Source organism: Nicrophorus vespilloides, unplaced genomic scaffold, assembly GCF_001412225.1.
Source record: "Nicrophorus vespilloides isolate i.1.1-1 unplaced genomic scaffold, Nicve_v1.0, whole genome shotgun sequence".
NCBI classification, from domain to species: domain Eukaryota; kingdom Metazoa; phylum Arthropoda; class Insecta; order Coleoptera; family Silphidae; genus Nicrophorus; species Nicrophorus vespilloides.
The window spans coordinates 329,403-350,809 of NW_017100110.1; the positions used below are offsets into that span (position 1 = coordinate 329,403).

General features: G+C 30.2%; 1 protein-coding gene across 1 annotated transcript in view; it reads right to left on the reverse strand.

Annotated features, from left to right (window-relative positions):
- Nucleotides 1–14,054, reverse strand: part of LOC108568466 — a 39,439-nt gene extending 25,385 nt beyond the window's left edge. The window contains exons 1-2 of the mRNA XM_017929580.1: nucleotides 13,866–14,054; nucleotides 3,827–4,026 (exon numbers count right to left, since the gene is read on the reverse strand). Of these exons, the coding sequence (XP_017785069.1) occupies nucleotides 3,827–3,902 (76 nt within the window). The 5' untranslated portion in view covers nucleotides 3,903–4,026; nucleotides 13,866–14,054. The remainder of the gene's footprint in view (nucleotides 1–3,826; nucleotides 4,027–13,865) is intronic.
- Between the last annotated feature and the right edge of the window lie 7,353 nt (nucleotides 14,055–21,407).

The window sequence follows — 21,407 nt, forward strand, 5'->3', positions numbered from 1 at the left end:
CGTATATGCGATAGTGGGCGGAATCATAAAATGAAATAAAGAATAGAGTAAAAAAATATGGAGTAAGCTAGAAAGAGGAATAAGATAGGGAAATAAAGAGAGGGTGAGTGAGAGAGAGGAACAGGATGATAAAGATGGGAATGGGGAATAAAATGAAATGTGTGGCCTTCGCGTGGACGTGGGCACCGCAAAATTGCATCGCTTCTATTTTCTCGGACTAGGAACATTTCCCAATGGGCGACGAAAAAGGAGGGAGAGCATACACAGTGCGAGGCCCTCTGAATGTGTCGTTGGCCCCTGAAAACTCCCTCTACTGTATTCACCAACGTTTCCGTCTTTCTCCCTTTAGTCTATCTGTGTGTATGCACTTGCTTTTTTATTCTTCATATTGTTTTTATTGTCCCATTTCTGGACACACCATCAGAACGCCTCGTTTCCGTTTCCGGACTTGCACACTACATTTACTCTAATCACACCACAACCCAAACTTCATATAAATATCATAAATATATATGCGCATATTTGGCGACTGTGCTATAAAAGAGACACAAGTGCTTCGTAAAATATGAGCAATTCATAACAATTTGACGTTAATGTATTAAATAATATAATATTATTTTATGTAGACCAAATAGAAACTTCCAGTACAATTCGGATATAATCTTTTACATATATATTCTAGACGATAAATACAGAATCGACTGTGCTAAATTGGGACACTGGTTATTCGGGACATTCGCTTATTACGGACAAATCCTAAAGAACGGAACCAAAATAGAAAAAATAACAAAAATGTACATCGCTTTTTCGGGACAATATTTCATTTAATCGGGACATTAATCGTGTGTGAATTTTTGTAGCGCCGGGGTTTCACACTTGAATATTTGGTGGTGGAGTGTGGTTCTAGTTTATATCATTATATCTCGTAAAATAGAAGGTAACCACTTTGGACAAATTATTCCAGAATAATTAATTTAATTTTATATAAAAATATTTGTATTGTTGCTAGTTGAGCCACAACAAGACTCTTGAAGAGTCGCATGCGGCTTGCAAGCCACAGTTTGGCCACCTCTGATATATTACATACATATTTACTGTTTAAGAATTTATATCACTATAATATGCATTCATATTATAGTATATATGTAAATAATACGTATAGTTTTCCGACTTGTTTTATTTATCCTGCATACTACTCCCAATGTGTCCGGATTAAGAGCAATCACCTGTATATCTTCACTTCTGTAAATACTGTATTAGTTAATATCTATTATAATTCAGGTATTTATTATGTCCTTTCACAAGTGATTTCTTATGCATATATGTTATTTAGTTATTATATATTGTAAAACGAGTGATATCGTGCATTCAAACAAATTATTTTTCATTATTTTTGTTTGAGGACTCTTATTTGTTTATTTTATTAATAACACGTTTCGTCCATTTAGAAGTTATACATTAAAGTTCGATGGAAGATCAAATGATCCATCCATTTAAATTAGTACACAAAAATATTGACATAAATGATCTTTTTTTCTCAATAATCAATTCTCTTTCTGTACTATATTTAAATGTGGTTTTAAAGTCCTATATTATTGTCACACATTATTGGATATTGACAAAACCAATTGAAAAACGAAAATTATATTATTACATTTAGTATTTTTGGAATTTCCAAATTTATATTATTAATTTCAACCTGGAATTGCATAATAATGCTATTTAAATAACAATCCAAGTTATTTTCATTACGTACAAAATATTATTAATTTTCTAAATAATAATTTTGTAAAACAGTAAATTAATTATATTATTAAACCTGAGCGTAAATAGGTTTAGTGCAATAATCAATTAATTCTATTTTTTTTAATGAAATTAGTATATAATAAATAATCAAATAACAGAAGTTATTACAATATTTCACATAACTTCATTATATTATCTTACTCAACTTCAATTTACGATCGACCAAAACCATTTTGTGGATTTTTGTTAAGTTTTCTGCAACAATTGCCGAATTTGCTGAATTTGTGACTATATGATCGCGTTTAAAATCAGCAAACCACTTATCTACCATTTGTCTTGACAGAGAAGAGTCCCATAACACTTATCATTGCTTTGTTTAAACGGTATTTTTTGCCTTAAAATAAATGTTTTATCAACACACGAAATTCAGTTCCATTGCTTTGAAAATTTCAAAAGTAGCGTCACTAAAATCACTGTAACTTGTAACCTAAACGTCAGATTGCCATGAAATTTTGACAGGCGTCTGAAGGTTGTTACTTCTCAAAAGGGCGCCATCTATATGTCATCCTACGAACTTATTGAGTGAGGATTTATTACTAATATTTCGCCGATATATATAAATTATCGCTTGAAATTTATTAATTAAGAATAATTTCTTTTCAATATTTTTCTTAAACAATTATTACATTACAACAGGGTTCCGGATGCGCTACCTTGAGGAACAAAAGCAGCCAAGCCTAAGAATCAGGTTAAAACCATTTAGACCTGTAAATGGGAGTTGCTTCAGGACTTCAGTCGTTAATAAATAGTAGCAAGGCGCTTTTCTTGGTTTTAATCGTCACTGAATTATTCGTTCGACTTGCTTCACTTTGAAGGGTTTTATAAGAAGCGACATTTGGCATGAGTATTGTAAAAATTGTTTGATTTTACTTTCCTCCTTGTCGGCAAGTACTGAAGGAAATGATTGGAAAACGCGGGCAAGATGTTCAGCAAACAATTTAGCTTTCTCCATATCGCTCTCACCCACTACCATCAAGTTTACGAATCGGCGTCATACTTTGTACTGGTTGTTTCATTTTTTTAGTGGCTCCCCAGAGTGAATAATCGGTGGCTTCGCTTGGAGTCAAATTACTGAGGTAGTCTTTAAGAGCTTAATTTTTCTAGTTTTCTAGTAATGCCTCGTTAACAATGTTTTATCAGAAGTATCACGGGTAGGTTACCAAATTTTCCTCAGCTTTCGTTTGTCCATTATGTCCTTTTTCATAATAGCTAGACATTTGTAATAATTAATATAAATTTTTTAGTTTGATATTAGATAATGTTAGAAAACTGGATATTACTATTGATATAAACTTTATTTAGATTTAAACTGATTATCTAATACAGCGGTCGCAACTACGATGATATATTCCAAAAATAATAATGCGAAAATCAGAATACAATAAAAATAAATATTCAAACCTCTCTGCGGACCACCAAAATTCTCTCCACAGGTTAGCGCTGATCTAATATATGCAATTATTATAGTTTGAAAATATTTTGTTGAAATTTAATGAACAAAATTACATGTTATTACATTTCGTTAATTTGAATTATGTCATCGCCAATATATTCGATCCGTATGCGCACGTCGATGCCGTTTTACGTAATAGTTTCTGCTTCGAAGGAGTTTCTTCCAAAAACCAAGTTTAAATCAATTCCCCTCGATCTCGGGCAATCTCTTCTCTTGGACGTCGATATCGGTCGGAAATTATATAGATAACATATACACACTCAAATCTGAATACGATTGGGGGGATTCCCAGCAGTAATTCAACGAATTACGAGCGATACCCGGGTCAACGATAATTACAATCATATTTTTTTTGTATTTGAAGCAATTGCTGCTCGCTCTCCCTCACTTTGCCAGTCAATTTTCCGATTCCATTGAATTTTTATGTCGGGCTAGATGTAATCGATTCTCCGATAAATGTAATTTAATTGCTCACGAAGAAAAATAAAGTTGAAATGCAAAAAGTTGCCTTTTGTCCGAACCATTTTAATTGTTTTTTTTTATATATAAATTCTAATTTGCACTTACTGCTTCCAATGAAGATCAGGATGTGCAGTACCAGTATTTGGACAGGACCACGCAGTCCATTACGAAGTCCGTTCATGACGCTACGTCCAAGTAAATTTAATTGATGTTCGTTTCTGCACAGGATTTTTTTTTCGTCCGCAATTTTCTCTCCCCTGATTCGAGTTTTCCTTTTTTTTCGTTCACATGTTTTCGCGCATCACCTGTAACAAAGGGAGAATTAACATTTGCATACAAATCATTTTTAATCACTGTGTTGTCAGTCAGTTCATTCAAGTTCAATCAAGCATAATGTATTCTAATCCACATGGATTTATTTCTGGTACGACAATTAGAATTTTATAGTAAGTTCAGTAATTTAAAAAGTTATTTTGCCGAAATTTTGTATAGTCTAACTTTTCTTCTTTCTTAGCATAACAATATCATTCTTCAGTAATATAACTTTAATTCTATATAGGTGTAAAATCAGCAATTAATAAGCGTTATTTCGCAGCAGCGTAAATCGAACCGGCGCAAAACGACGTTTACCTGTATTTGTAATTAGTCTTAGGAAGAATGTTAAAGAGACAACTACAGTGTCAGATGGAAGAATTACAATAAAGCAAATACTTTAAAGAATATTTTAATATTAAACCAAAAGTAAAACTCATTATTTACCAAACGTAAGGCTCCACAACAGACAACAGAAGAAAATATTCCACAGTGTCTAGAAATGCATCCCTGGGACACGTCATTGAAATAACTATATTGAGAACTTCACTCCCAAGTTAAATTTCAAGTATAATTTATTTAAAATTCATTCGTTTTTAATATAAATATATATATTTACCAACAATTTTTGAGTATACAGACGCCGGGTGTATTCGTATATGTTTTTTATATATTTTGTGTTCGTTTATGCTTAAATAAAATTGAATTCATTGAAATACTGACGGAACACTGAACGGAGACAGACAGAATAAGAATTAATAATATACGTTGACGTATAAACAATGACACAATGAAAACACATGTCTCATTTATTAAATGCAATTTAATTTAGACATGTACGAGTTTATTCTGCACAAAGTTTTAATATAAAATGCCGCGTGCGTTTTATTAGCTGGTTATGTAAATAGTATTATTTAAATATTTATAAACGGTCGTTGCAAATTGTACACAGAGCAATAACATTTCATTAAAAATGTTTGCAATAAAAAAAAAGTGGGATATATCATTATTATCAATTATTGTGAATTGCATGAATTTAAATTACTTTATTTTTTTTATGCTGTGAAAACAAATAAATATATTTATTTTAATATTAACGGGACAATAAATATATACATAGTTAATTAAGTAATAATTTATATTACCTCGCATTACAAGGATAATTTCCGATTTTTTATTCGTATAGTGAAATCATAATATGTGTACACAAGTTTTAAAAATGATGTAGCAGGCGCGCAATCCTGGACTTCTCTTCTCATCGTCACTCGTTATGCAAAAAGTGGCTCGTTAAGCGAAATTCTCGTTATGAGAAGTGCTCGTTAAGCGAGGTTCCACTGTATAGCTATTTTTATTTAGAGTTGTTTTTCCTTTCTATATTCTGGTCAATAAATTTATTTATAAATATATAATTATAACGTTAAATGTTTATTTATGTAGTTGATAATGAAAGTTCTTAAGAAGGTTTATTAGTCCCGGAGAATATTAATATTCCGTACATAACTATGCAAATATTGACAAGGTACTTAGCTTAATACTCCATAATGATGAGTAGCTAGCTTAATTAATTAACAGGAATAACGTAATTAAATTATAATTAAAAATATTGAAAAACTTTTTTATTCACTTAAAAAATAGATAACCCGAATGAAACAAATTGAAATTGCCGCTGATGAGTAAGGTTTATTATAAATTGATAAATTATTGGCTTATAGGAAAAGATTTCTGTTTATTTTTTATCTAGTATCAACGTATTTCTACTTCAGTCGGATCAATAAATGAGAATACAGTGAAACCTTGCTTAACGAGTTTAATCCATTCCAAAATTTCCTGATTTTTACTCGTATAGTGAAATACTCGTATAGTGAAACGTATTCAAAAATACACATAATATGTGTACACAAGTTTTAAAGGCAGACGCGCAATCCGGAACTTCTCTTCTCATTGTCACTCGTCGCTCGTTAAGCAAGTCATTTTTTCCTACAATTCGTTTTGCTCGTTAAGCGAGCTGTATTCAGTAATGCGAAACAAAGATAGAATAAGGGAGAAATGTGTTAATTTCATTTAAATTAAGACAACGCCAAAGAAAAGTGTTACTGTTGCCGGGAGGAAAAAAACTTGTTGATTTAAAAGTGTTATTATTATGAAGTGCTTTATATAATACATATATATTTAAAATTCATGGTCAAAACAGGTATTCGGTTGTCTATAAACCCACCTAAGTTACTGCAATAATGCTTGAAATCGCACTAATTGAGGAAAGTCCTTGTTTAGTCCGCACAAAAATAAACAACAGTCGTATATCAAAGCGAGTATGCGAGACAAATATCCATAATTCCAAACGGCGCTCGGCAGACAAAGCGTATAGATAAACTCATATTGCAAGAACTCGTTAATTTATCAATTTTTTTTTTCATTTTTATCATCCAAATGGCTATAGACCGTGATTTTTCTGGCATTAATTTCTATATGGAACCACTAAGAGATGAACAATTGATTTTTTAAATTAAATGACACAAAATTACAGTAAGCAATTTTTTTTAAACAATATATACTAGAAACATCTAGATTATTTATAAAATAATATGTCACTCAAATGATTGTTTCGGCTGCTATTATTACATTTCCACTTTGATGTTAACCACCTTTTTGTGGTCTAATAGAGGTAATTACTTTTTCTAAGAAGGAGCTATGTGTCATCCAAGTAATGAACAATCACATAATCGCTGCACAATTTCTATAATTGGCAATATCAATTGGTTTAAAATATAAAATCTAAAGACATCAAATTGCAAGAGTGGTACAATTTGATTATGCCAATAACTTAGAAACAATTCACACTGTCAAAGTCAACATAGAAGCTTGTGGAAATAAGCGCAAATCTAAAATGTGTTGAAGGCGAGGCAAGTGATGAGTTATTACATAAATATTTTACAGGTAATTTTATAGTAAATCAGAATAAAACTAAGACATCACAAATCATTCAGCTCATAGTGGAACACGCAATATAAACTTGTATTTGATAAGTAATTAAGTGACACCAATTAATGTAACTGAATTATCAAATAAAATGTTTTTACTGCGCATGATAACTGTTGTTTCAAGTTGATGAATAGTTTGGACAGAGAAAAAGATTTATTGATTGTTCTAAAGTAGAAAAGTTTCTAAAACTGGAGTAAGTCTTCTAAAGCATCTGAGAAACTAATCTCAGTGCATTTCCAATCGAAGAGAAATATTTTCCTTTGAATATTCAATTTCGCTGTAAAAATATATGAAAATATCTAGTAATATGAACTAAAAGATAATATAATGCAAAACGAGTAAACACTTCATAGAAAGTTGGTAGCAAAATGTGTTTAAAACATACTCTATAATTATCAGCTAATATAGCTAAATGTTATTGAATTAAATATAATACGAGGACTTTAAAACATAAACAGAACAAGAATTTCAATACCCGATTGTTTCAAGCCATCTCACTCCATAGAATAAAAACATTGTAAAAGTTATTTCATTTAATATTCAATTAATAATTATATTACTAAAATTTTAATTACTCTAATTATTGTACAGTCATATTTTATTTGTAACAAATAATATTTTACGATATATAATGACATAATACCATTTCTTAAACAATAATATATGTATTTAACAATGAATACATTTAAGTAATCTAATAATGTCGGTTAATTGAACTTAAATAGTCGAATAATGCATGAATTGTGTTTGATAAATGTCACAAAGTCAATTCAAGTCGATGAAACGGTTGGTCGAAGAGAAAAAAACTTATTTCTTCGAAAGTAGAAAAGTTTCTAAAGCTGGAGGAAGTCTTGGAACGTATCTGGAAAACTAATCTCCGTGCATTTCGAATTGATGAGAAATTGTTTTATTCCGATATTCAATTTCGTTGCAGTCATTGTGTATTAATTATAATATATTGTAATTACAATTGCTCATAAAAAATGTGTATTTTTATAATAAATTTTAAATTAGCAATCATCTGGTATTACATAATGTATTATCTGTATCTATTAAATTTTGGTTTTGGTTATCAAACAAATTTTAGCATGAATTATGTTCGACAACCAAGATTCCACTGTATGTTTCAAAATTTAAAAACTTTAAAAAAAACTGCATGAAGTCTTCAAATGTAACAGGGAAGTAATGAAAAACTTACAAATGAACACATTTATAACTTATAATTAAATTAATATTAATATATCATTTCAAATATAAAATAGGGCAACTAATAGCCGAATGGTTAAGTCGCCCTACCCACGATTTTGTGGGCGCCGGTTCGAATCCTGGTCAAGCCAGGTCCTTTGTTAGCCCTCTCAGTGCTTGCAGCAATAGGGCTATCGTTCTGCACAGATGGACAGTCAAATGAATGAGGTTCACCATATGGACCTTCAGCCTGTCGATGGACAATGACAGTGTTAAGGATAGCAGCAGAATTACAGTCAAAGGAAAAAGTGGAATCGTAGAGCATCAATATACTACTGAAGTTAACCTACAAGACGACAGCCAACAAATCAAATCATCATAATGGTAACTATCCACCGGGAAAGATTATCTATTTAATGTCAACCGCGATCTTAAATTTACTCAATGTTCACTTTGGTAAACATATTGTGAATTAAATTATACGACAAAAAATATATATAAAATAAATAAGCGAAAATACTAATGTCGGTGCCTTTTGGCCAGATGTATTTACTTATATAGGTATTTGATTTTTACTTTATGTTTCTATATATTTATGGCTAATAAATTATTATTGTTAAATGTTAGTAATTTGATCTTAAATAACAAAATTATTTAAAAATATGTCATATGTTAAAGTCATTTCATATCGATTAATGCTTTGGACGGAGCAAAGTAAAATATTTCTAGTTTGTTTTAAAGTTGAAAAGTTTCTAAAAGTGTAAATCTTTGAATGCAACCGGAAAACTAATATCAGTGGATTTCGGGAGAACGATGAATTGTTTGATCCTGATATTCAATTTCGCCGCAGTCGTGTTTATTAATTCAAACAGATCGGATTTGCAATTAATGCTTGTTAAGCGTATCAACTATATAAATTATGAACTAGATTTGCAACGAACTTACATTAGTAGACATACATAAAATTGTTTAATCTGTGAGTATTGATAATGTGACCATCTTATTGTATGTTGGATGTTTGTTTTTTTATAATAAGAAACATTTTATTCTGATATTATATTTCTTTAAACATTTATATGAAACTAATCAACACTGTAAATAAAAGAATGTTAAACGTGTAATAATAATTAACCACTTGACATACAAAGGTAATTTATGTTTTTGTAGTTTTAGGCACTTTTTTTTGTTGTTATCTAAATACACTACTACATTTTGAAAAGTTGGTGCGGCTATTATTGTTAGCATTTTTATTTTATTTTTGCTAACAGTAATCTGTGGGGATTTAGTATATAGTATGGTTAACAAATTTTAAAACTAAATAAATTTTAATTGAATAGAATAAATTCTAATAAAATAGTACACAAAATGATTTATATAAATTATAAATGAGTTTTTTTCTCTCAAGTCTCTTTTTGTTCTGTTTATTTTTAGGCGGTTTAAAAGTCCTAGGTATGGCTAGAATCGATTGCAACCACAAATACAAAGAATTCGTATTTTTTTTTAAATTTCTATAACATTAGCAACCCATATCCTGTTTTAGAATTGCAACGAATGTACATTGGTATATGAGTATTGATCATGTGAGTATCTAATTGCGTTTTGATTCATATGGCCTGGACTAAGTTCTGTATATCTGTATTGGTTGTATGTTTCAAAATATTTTTTAAAGTTGAAAAGCTTTTAAAACTGACGGAAGTAAGTCAAACACTAATTTCCGTGTATTAAGAATTGACGATATATATATTTTGCTGTCTATATTCAATTTCACAACAAAAAAAGGAAATGTTAATGTATATACACAATTGCAACCAATTAAATAACACATAAGTTGTAACTGATATATTAAGTTAGAAAGAAAATAATTTAAGTTTTCATAACTAGATAGTGTTGTTTGTTTTGAAGGACTTCTGTCGTGTTATGATTTTTTTCCTTTTGTCATTTGAAATTTGTCACTTTTACTTTCCTGAAGAAGCCAATTGCGCGTAATTTTGTATGCATCAGTTAGTTTACGGCCAGTTTTAACATTTTTAACTTTTTTATTTCCGTAAAGGTGAGAAAGTTGCTGATGCTTATAGAGGGATGTGAATTATATGATAGTTATAGTTTACCAGAATGCACGTTTTAGAATTGGTCGACCAGTGAGGACCAAATAAAAATCATAATTGTGTCGTGCCCCGGGATTAAGAAATCCTTGGACACCGTGGATTATCTCGTAGTTATGTCGTTGCGGAGTCTTAGAGGGGTTTATGAATTAATTAACTTTATTGTGTACATCGGAGTTTTATTGACAAGTCAACTATACAATAGTTGGTCTCAGGGATTATTACTAAGAGTTACATTCTCCTCTTAAGTTAGTATTTATGATGAAAGTGCTTTTCCTTGGACTTTCCCAAGTGAGACCATGTTCTACGTTGGACCCTCTTACTAAGACCTGCTCTCAGTTTGTTCCCCTGACTAAGATTAAATTATGTAATACAAAAATGTGTTCATTTCAGAAAGGACTGCGTGGGAGAAAAGGGTTTGGTGGAAAATACAACCGTTTCTTTATCTAAGTTATATCATCCTGCCCAAATATTTAGGGGCTGCAGAAAGCTGTTAAGTGGTAATACAAATAGACGCAACTATACGATTTAATGTGTAACCGTCGTTCGGAATATTCCACAAATTATTCTAAATAATCACGTACAAATACAATTTGCTAGGATTACACTGGTTTTGTGTATTTTGAGCAGCATCGAAAGAATCAAATGATCAAGTAAGACGTTTATTGTCAACAACTAACGAAACTGGAGGAAGTAATCAAAGAACAATGGCCAGAATTGGCAATTGTATTCCATCAAAATAAAGCAAATTCTCACAAATCTTTGGTTGCTCGTGGAAAAAGATTGGAGCTCGGTTGGGAAGTAATATCGCATCCCCCGTATAGCCTTGACCTTTCACCATTGTTCCTTTGTTTTCGAAGTTTGCAAAACGTTTTGAATGGTAAAACTTTCACTAATTGTGATGACCTGAAATAGTACAGATTCAGTTTTTTTTACTGATAAGGAACGAAAGTTCTATGAGACCGAGTTCATGGAGTTGCCAGAATGATGGGAAAAGTTCATCGGACAAAATGGAAAATATATAATTGATTTAAGTTCATTCTTTGTATTTAAAAAATGAATTTTATTTCACACTCAAAAACCGAAAGTTCTTTCTAGCCGACTCAATATTTTAATTATTACTATTTTTAAATAATTGAATAATAGAATAAAATTATATAAAACTCTAAAAAAATAATTAGTTTATGTTATTTGAACTTCAATAATCGAATAATGTCACAATACATTTCAAGTCGACAGTTAGATCGGAGTTAAAGGCTTCTTGTTTGTTCTAAAGTAAAAAGTTTTTATAACTGGAGGAAGTCCTCGAATGAATCCGGAAAACTAATTTCAATACATTTCGAATTGGAGAGGAATTGTTTCATTTCCATATTCTATTGTACCACAATGTTATGTTCGTTAATAAGTGAAATTTAATCATATTTGTTGTTTTTTTCTATTTTATTTAAATATATTTATTGAACACAATCCGTTTTAAAGAGTTATTATACCCTTGTTTTTTTTTGTAAATATTTGTAATAAATACTTGATTTAGACAAATCATGTAAAATAAAACTGTCAATATCATTTAATTGAACTTGAATAATTAAATAATGTCGAAATACATTTATTGTATTTGATAACACAACGTTTAATTGAAATCGATAAACATTTGGGTTTGAGTAAAAGGTTTCTGGTTTGTTCTAAATTAGAAAAGTTTGTAAAAGTCTTCGAATGCAACAGAAATACTAATACGCGTGCATTTCGGATTGATGAGGATTTGTTTCATTCCGATATTCAATTTCGTTTCAGTTGGATCGGAATTGGAATTAATGCCCGTAAAGCTCATCACTCGTCTTCATTAGAAATATGATTCTCTTCATTGAATTGCAACGAATGTAAATTGGTAAAATGAGACCTGTGAGTGTTGATTATATGAGCATCTTACTACGTTAAGATTTGAATATCTGTATTGGTTGTGCATAAAAATATTTTTTTATTATAAAAAGCTTTTAAAACAGAAACTCATTTCCGTCCATTTAGAATTGACGATATATATTTTCCTTTTCATAATTAATTTCGTCACATCAAATGTTAAAATTATAAGTACTGCAATTGTGTTTATAATTTTGATGGCAATTCAATAACACGTAAGGTTTTAACTGATATATTTTATTTAATAATATTTTTTAATAAATACTTGACTATTAAAAATAAAATTATAAAAAAAATAATCAATGTTTGTTAATTGAAGTTGAATTATGTCAAGATAGATTCATTATGATTGAGAAGTGTCGTAAAGTCCGTTTCAAGTCGAAGAAAAATGGTCGAAAAAAAATGTTTGTTCTAAAGTAAAAAGATTTTATATGCGAAGGAAGGAAGTATTCGGTTGATTTAAGGCGCAATTTTAATATTTAATTTTAACATAAAATTATGTTATTTTTATACGGTTTGTTGTTATTTCTAAATATTTGCAATAATTACTGTCAATATCAATTGTTTGAACTTGAATAATTAAATAATATCGAAATGCATGTAGATAAGTATCACAAAGTACGATTCGAGTCGATGAACAGATAGGTCAGAGTAAAAGGTTTCTGGTTTGTTCTAAAGTAGAAAAGTTTATAAAAGTCTTGCGAATGCAACTGAAAATCCAATCTATGTGCATTTTGGATTCATGAGGAATTGTTTCATTCAGATATTCAATTTCGTTACAATCGTAATTGCTATTAATTCTTGTTAAACGCATCAACCGGTTAATTCATATAATTTTAAATTGGTGTGAGCTGTGAGTGTTGACAATGCGACAATATTAATATTTTTTTTTGTTATTTATTGTTTTAAATGAAAACGTTTATTTTTTTACTGTTGCAATAAATGATTATTATTATTATTATAATTATGTTAAAATGCATGTATGTTGGTAAGTGACGCAACGTCCGTTTCATGTCAATGAACGGTTAGGTCGGAATAAAAGATTTCTTGTTTGATCTAACAGAAACACAGAAGGAAGTCCTCGAATGAATTTAATGAAAACTAATCTCATTCGATTTCGGATTGAGAAGGAATTGTTTCATTTCCATATTCAATTTTGTCACAAAATTAGAACGTTGAATAAGTGAATATTAATAATGTTAGTTGTTTTATCTAAATATTTTCAATAAATGAAAGGATAATGTAAAATTAAACTCAAATAATTAATTAATGCAGTTAATTGAAAAAACTAATCTGACAATGTCAATTAATTCAACTTGAATAATTACATAATGTCGAAATGCATGTATTGCGTTTGATAAGTGACACAACGTACGATTCAAGTGGATGAACATTTAGATCAAAGTAAAATGTTTATGGTTTGTTGTAAAGTAGAAAACTTTATATGCAACTAATCTGTATGCATTTGAGATTTATGAGGAATTATTGTTTCATTTGCATATTTAATTTCGATGCAGTTGGATCGGAATTGTAATTAATACTCGTTAAGTGTATCAATCGTCTTAATTAGAAACATGATTCACTTTATAGAATTGCAACGAATGTAAATTGGTATGTGTGATCTGTGAGTGTTGATGAGTTGAACATCTTACTGCGTTTTGATCCAGATGTCGAGGATTAAGATTTGAATATTTCTTTAGTCGTATGTTTCAAAAAGGGGCGTGCCGTTCGGTCGGCGTTCGGAGCTGGTGTTGCGTGCGTGTGTTTCGTCGGAGGCGGCGGCAGATCCGGGTCGGTCCGGGCACTCCAATCGACTGGCTCTGGCCGCCGCCGTCGTCGTCCGCGGATCCGCTCCGCCGCGATCTCGCACAGACTCCAAGCACCAAACATCCGAACCCTCACCCCCTCAGATATCGCGTGCATAATCCTAGGCGCAACGCCGCCCAAGATTTCCGATCCTCTCCTCCACAGCCGCATTTTGTTTCACGTTGTTTTCTACTTTACTTACTCTTCCTTTTTTCTTCATTTCTTTCCGTTGAAACGCGCATAAAAACGGTATTCAAAGGGGAAATTTCGCGGAATAACGCCGCACATTATGTACGTACGCGAGTGGCTTATGCATTCAAAGCCCCCCTAAACCACTTCATTATAACGCGACGGAGGGACACGCACGCTGCAAAATCGCGCCAAGTTTATTTTATTCCACACATATACATATTTTTTCTCTCTGTTTTCAGCAGGAATAAGGATAATTAAATTTATATCCCATTTACAGCTCGCAACGGACGCTGCAGCGCTAAGCCGAGCGGCATTAAAAAGCACACGGCATGCCGTGAATGTTTTTATTTGATTACAATTACATTATGTAAATATGAATTCAATGCAAATTTGCACGGCAATTAATGCCCTCCCTGCACGCCTAAATATATCATTTGCAAAATACCTAATAATTATTTAGTCGAACGTTGTTATTGCTGCTGCATTTTATTTTTTGCTTTGCATTCGCGTTCCAAACAATTGCAATTATTTTCGAGAATGCTGAAATCCTATTGGTACATGCATTTGTTTCCTAGCCTACATACATATTATTCGCATTTTCGTTTGATCAACTAATTGATGTTGATTATGTAATGGTTACTTGTTGTGCAATTGATGTGATTAATTAATTTCGCGAACCTGCTTCAATAACATGAATTTTATAATTGCACAATAATGCATTCCAAAATCTCTTCTAGAAATATAGTTGTATTTCATCCAGTTATAAACAAGTAAAATGCCCTTATTTTTGAAATAAAAGTCATTGGAATGTCACTATGATTTCAATATTTAGAAATATCAAAATTAATTAATAAAACAAGTTTTTTTACACAAAAAAAATATTAAACGATTGGATTCGAAAGAACTAAAAATAAATAGGAGAATTTATATTTTTTGAAAATAGAAAACTACTACTATTATACTATTAATACAATAAAATTTATAAACTATTTTATTTGTGAATATTAATATATACAAAGACATTACTATGCCATTATGAAAATTAATGAAAACTCCATTTACATTTATTATATATTAAGTATATTGGTTAAAGTATGTTAGAAGCCAATATATAAATATGTAATTACACTTTTTCTATGTAAATGCTGCATATAATTGATATAGTGTAGATAAATATGATGATCTCATATATTTTTATATTCGTGATGAACAACAGCGCACAGATAATATTCTGATGCACCCATATTTGTATAAACGGATTGCTTAATTAAACCATGATAACTGTATACAAAAACAATGAACGTGAATAAGATATTAAATAATATAACAATAACTACATATAGGACTACATAAAATAAACACAATATAAAAATTTTACTTCAATTTATCTGTATAAAAGAGAGTTTGTTGCGTATATATAATATCGAGTGCAAGGAGGGTTGCTACTTACTTAATTGGCCATTGTTTTCTTATTTTTGATTTATGTTAGTAAATACCTATCAGGTATTTAATTGAACTTAAGATAAATTTATTGAAAAGTTGTTTAATTTTAGATATTGTATTTTTGGTAGAAGTCCGAACAAGAGATGGTTAAATTGCGGTTGAATACTTGTCAATGATTTAATTAACAACAATTAAAATCGAACGGCAAAATATTTTTGTTTTTTATTTTGTTATTGACGTGAGTTACAAAAACACTGTAATTAAACGAATGCGGTTGTGGTAACTGCTATTTTAACAAAAAATATTAACTTGTCGGAAACACGGTTTTTTATTATAATACTGTAATGAGTATAGAATTGAAATAAATGGTTGTCAAAGAAAGTGTGTTTCCGATAGGAAGTTTATATTTTTTGATAAATATTGAAAGTTTGGAAAGCAACATATGTTTTCTTATAAGAAGTTTTTTTTTAAATAAATTCACTATGAAGTTTTTAACGTTGAATCGTGTACATTCATTATTTATTAATCTCTCCTTTTACATTAATATTATGTTATAAGATAATATACATGTTATTTTATGAATAAAAGATATTTTATAATTAGAATCTTTATATATTATTCATTTTAAGTGATGGTTTAGAAAAAAAAGTTCTATAGTAATTCTTTATTATCCAAGATTGTTTATTTATTAAATTTGTAATTATACAGTAAGAATTATACAAAAAACAGACGAACCGAAATTAATTTCGTTCCGGTTTACGATTAAGTTCCAAGTAAATGTTTATCGTACCACCTTCGGTTTAGGTTTGTTTTCATATGAAGCATACATGGAAGAAAGCGATTAATGAAAAACAAATTGAACCGAATTTTACAATTAAGCAATATTACGTTCCGGTTTACGGAACTATAATATTACATAAACTTATAACAAAGTTACATAAACTAATACAGACAATACACCTAAATGACTATAAAATATTATTTTATTTTTTATTTTTCTCAGAAAATATGATTTTAAAAAGGAAGGAATGTCCATAGGTTTATTGCTCAAATAGGTCCTTGATTTGAATAGAAAATTTGCAGAAATAGATAATATTCTCTCATTTGCTACGTTTACACAAACGTCGTATTCATTACTAGAACCAGACGTTTTTTTTTGTAAGTTTTTTTCCTACTGAAGAACTGGACTGGCGAAGAGTAGTTGCAGGGGGAATTTGTATTGTGTGTAATTTTATTGGTTGTTAACAGCGCGTTCCATGGAATAAATAAGTGTATCCAACGCATATACCAAAATCTAAGCTTATTTGTAAAAAGATCTTTACTAGAGGTTTATGATTGCATATTTGTATTCTATGACATATATTTTTTTAGATTTCTTTCTTCTTTTGCACCAGAAAACAAAAATTATATTACTTTAAACCCGTCCCCGCAAAAGTTTATATTTGTGTCATAATATTTTTTTTAATCAACTAATTATATTAATAAATTCATTTTTAAATTTTAAGTTTAGGCTCATAAACCTGGCTTCTTAGTGGCTTAGTTAATTAATTAACATACATGTAATAAAGCTTTTTTAATGTATTATTTATTTTTTGAAAGATATTCATAATTTTGAAGCCGAAAGTATATTTTATGATCAATTTTAAATGGTATTATATGTGAGTCATCCACATTTGATAAATAACAATAAATAATTATATTTATTGTAAAAGTCATTTATAAACAAATAAAACATATTCATATAAGCATAAATAAAAAACGATCAACTGTTACAAAATGTTATCGTGTTTTATTTACGCCCAATAGAACACTAAATATGAAGAAAATATAGATAAACCTTAGACGACAATAATATGGTTAAATCTACATTTCAGGTAGATTTGTAAAACCTTAAAGTAAAAGGAAACATTTCTATTTATTTATATAAAACATAAATAAAAATTATAAATTATGGCAAAAAGATTAATCCCTTGTAAACAGCAATACCTCCCACAGTTCGGTTTCGATATATCCGGATTTATTATAGTACGATTTAAAAATTTCAAAATAAATTATTGTATACAAAATTATTTTGACCGTTATTGCTATATTGTATATGCATGTATGACTATATCTATAAGTTGATATATTAAATCTATTATGCAAGTCATAATGATAAGTTTTCTGTTTTACGTATAATATAATCTCGATAAAACTGAATACCTTAAAATATGAAAATATAAATAACATAACTAAATTTACAAACTATTCTTGAAATATAAAACATTAATTGAAATTAATATAATAATGGAAATGTAATATATATTTCGTATAAAACTAGTTGTATATTTATATATTTATATTTATATGGATGAGTTGTATATTTATATGGACGTGTTCATATTAATTAAAATATAAATTTGTTTCAGCTATTTTATAAATTTTATAAAATATGGTTGATAGCACATATTTGTTTCCTACTAATAAGATAAAAGTACAGCAATAACTCGAAGAGTCCGGCTTAGATCAGTTATAAAAAATATTGAGTTGTCCGGAATGTATGAATATATTCTGAAAGATGACTTTTCAATCGTCTTTAGAAAAAAGTTTGGTTTGGATCAAATATTTTGCGACTGTTGAAGATGAAAGAATATAAAGTGCATTTTAGGCATTGATACTTATCTATTACTGGAAAGCCAACAATGTACCAAGCTATAACTAAGAAAAATTCCTTTTACGGAGAAGTTCTTTTAATTGAAAGAACTATGCATAAGTGATTAGACCTAGTGATTTCAACATAAAGACTACCATATAAGAGCATATTGTTATGTTTGGATACTTAAATCGTTAGAATATGAAAATCAAACGAATCAAAATTTGATATACCTTATTTTCATCTGCGACTCGCTGTATAAACGTAACGAAAACACACGTTTTTAGAGTAAATAATGATGGGTGATGAAAATCGGATCATTTATTTTATGTTGAATTTTAATGTTGAAAGAAAAAGATCCTGGGGTAAGTGAAATGAACCACCATAATCCACACCGAAAGCCGGTTTTCATACGAAAAGGAATTCTGATTTAATTTATTTACGTCTTTGAAAAAATCTCTTAACGGTAAAAACTTCAAAAACCAACTAGAAAAATGTTTCGCTGAAAAATTTAGGGAGGAAGAAATCTTTTACTTAAGTGAAAAATGTAGAAATGTTATAGATCAAAATGGTACATATATCGATATACAAACTTATCGACTGTGAATTTTCTTGACAAATCGGCACCTGCATTCCGGACAACCCAATAATAAGTACCAAATATACACTGGTGAGCATTTTAATCTTTGCCAAGTACAGTAGCCTACAATAAATCTAAATAAATCCCCTCATAAACCGACCGTCGTAGTAAACTTCAAGTTTGGTTTTGAGTAGCAAATGTGACTAAAATAAATCTAGGATAAGTCTGTATTTAATTTCAAATTTTATTTTTTATATAATAAATTAGTATATTTTTTTTTGTTATTGATAATCATGAAAACCTATAAAATTAATCTTCAATTGAAATGTGAAAAATGGGATTTTTTTAATTAACATATCCCAAACATCGATTGATATAATTTTTTTATGCTGTTAAATCGAACAGTCGTCGCGTCAAATTATCAGTTATTTCGATGGATATAGCGCGTAAATTGGTTTCACGGCAATTGTAATTTGGGAGCGTGCTGTGTTTGATTTTATTTGTTTTTGTTTGTTTTTTATCCTGCCAATGTCGCATGCTTCTATGTTTCACAAGTGCGGTGTTAATGTATCGACAGATGCGTTACGTCGAGCCCCCGGCAAACTGCAATTTGTGATGCGTTACCACGGCAACGCAAATGAACGACACTAATGAATTCTGATTGCACAGAATACGGGATTTTTGTCGCCCTCGTCTAGGGTGTGCTTACTGCAAGTTACCTAATAATAGCAGTAATATCGTCGCGATGCAAGTATACATCTGCTTTCGTTTCTATGTCGTTTAATGAATATGTTATGAGTTTGTGAGTCGGGAGGGCAAAAGTTGTTGGTCATATAATTATGGTAATGAACATTCGGAATGGCTAGGTTTCTAGCGAAACGACGAAAACCAAATGAATTGCGCTTACAAAAAACGGTCAAAAATTTTGCGAATTTAATTTTTTGGTGGAAACGTCAACGTAAAAAAATAAATCGATCATGAAAATATGAGATAAAATTGCTAATTTAAATACTTTGCAAATGGTTTGGCAATTTTCGATACATTTTTATTTTTTGTTGGTTTATTTCGGTCAGTCTTTCGGCGTCGGGTTTTATTTTATAATCGATGGGCCAATAAATATGGAGATTTAATTGGAAATTGGGCGGCTGGGGGTGGAAGGAAAGCAAGGCCCGAGATAGTGATGCGGCTGGGATGGCTTTGAAAAGGCAAAGGGCGGAGGCGGCGCTTTTTGTTGGGTGCGCGGGGCGGGCGTTCGCGAAATATTAATATGTCTGGGGAAAACGTCGGCCGTATTTCATAATAAAGCCCAAACACATCGAAGGGTCTCTGCCTCGCACCTTATATCCTCTCTGCTGCCGCCGCCGTCGTACCCTGGGGACTCCACCGGCAGGAGGAAAATGCAAACGGCATCGTTCCATCGGGTACCATAACTCAAAACCAAAACAAAAACCCACTCACAGCCCCACCCCTCTTCCAACCAAAACACACTATAATACAATACTGTATATTGTATTTCCGATGGAAAATCCATTTGCATTTGCGCATATATACAGAGCTTTCCCACCAAACGAATTGCTTCGAGAAGACTACCTCGAAGTATATTCAACCGTCATAAAAGTGTCATAAAAATATAATTACTTTGAAAATTCAATCGTCAAGAATTTTCTTATCGATTATTGACAAACCGGTAAATCTGAGAATTACAAAAATACAAGTAATATTTACAAGTAAACTATTTCTAAAAATAACTTACTAATTTCAGTTTAAATTATTAATAGTAGAGGAAGAAACCTTATATGTCAAACATATCATATAATTGTAAAATTTCTTAATCTGTTATTGAATCCCAGGTGAAGTACTATAAAATCTATAAAATTGTTATGATTAATTAAACAACAGTTACATTTTCAGTCTATATCGTTAGCCAAAGTAACGCCCTTCTTTCACGCGATGAACTTGGGAGAGATAGAGTTTCTTGTCGACAGTTTTGTTCTTCTCCAGTATTTTCCAATAGATTACGCATTCACAGTCTCATCAGACGCAGATAATTATCTTCCTGAGATGTAGATCTTGATTGCCATTTTGAACTTTGAAAACCAATTTTCAGTGGTCCTCTGAGCTATAGCATCAACTCCACACACGTCACAAATGTCGCGAACTGCTTCTTTAGCTTTTTTGACTACGACAAAAGGTAGAAATATAGCAATATTGTAAATGATATTTTTTGCAAACTTCCTTTTCAAAAGTGTGAAAGTTGATTAAAATTAATTAATTCGAAAAATTGAAGCCGACAGTTTTATAGAGAAAGAAAAATGCTTGGGAATGCTTATAACTTATAACTGATTATTTTAATGATATACTACTAAAATAACTTTACTCTACATATAATTATATTATTAAGAATTTCTTTTCTCAATTTCTTTAGTAAGAAAAATAAATGTTACTTTTTGGTATATCAATAGAGATATTTATAACTTTTATTATTTTATATTAAATTTCGTATCAAAAGGTCAATTTACAAATGATAGACTAACATTGAAC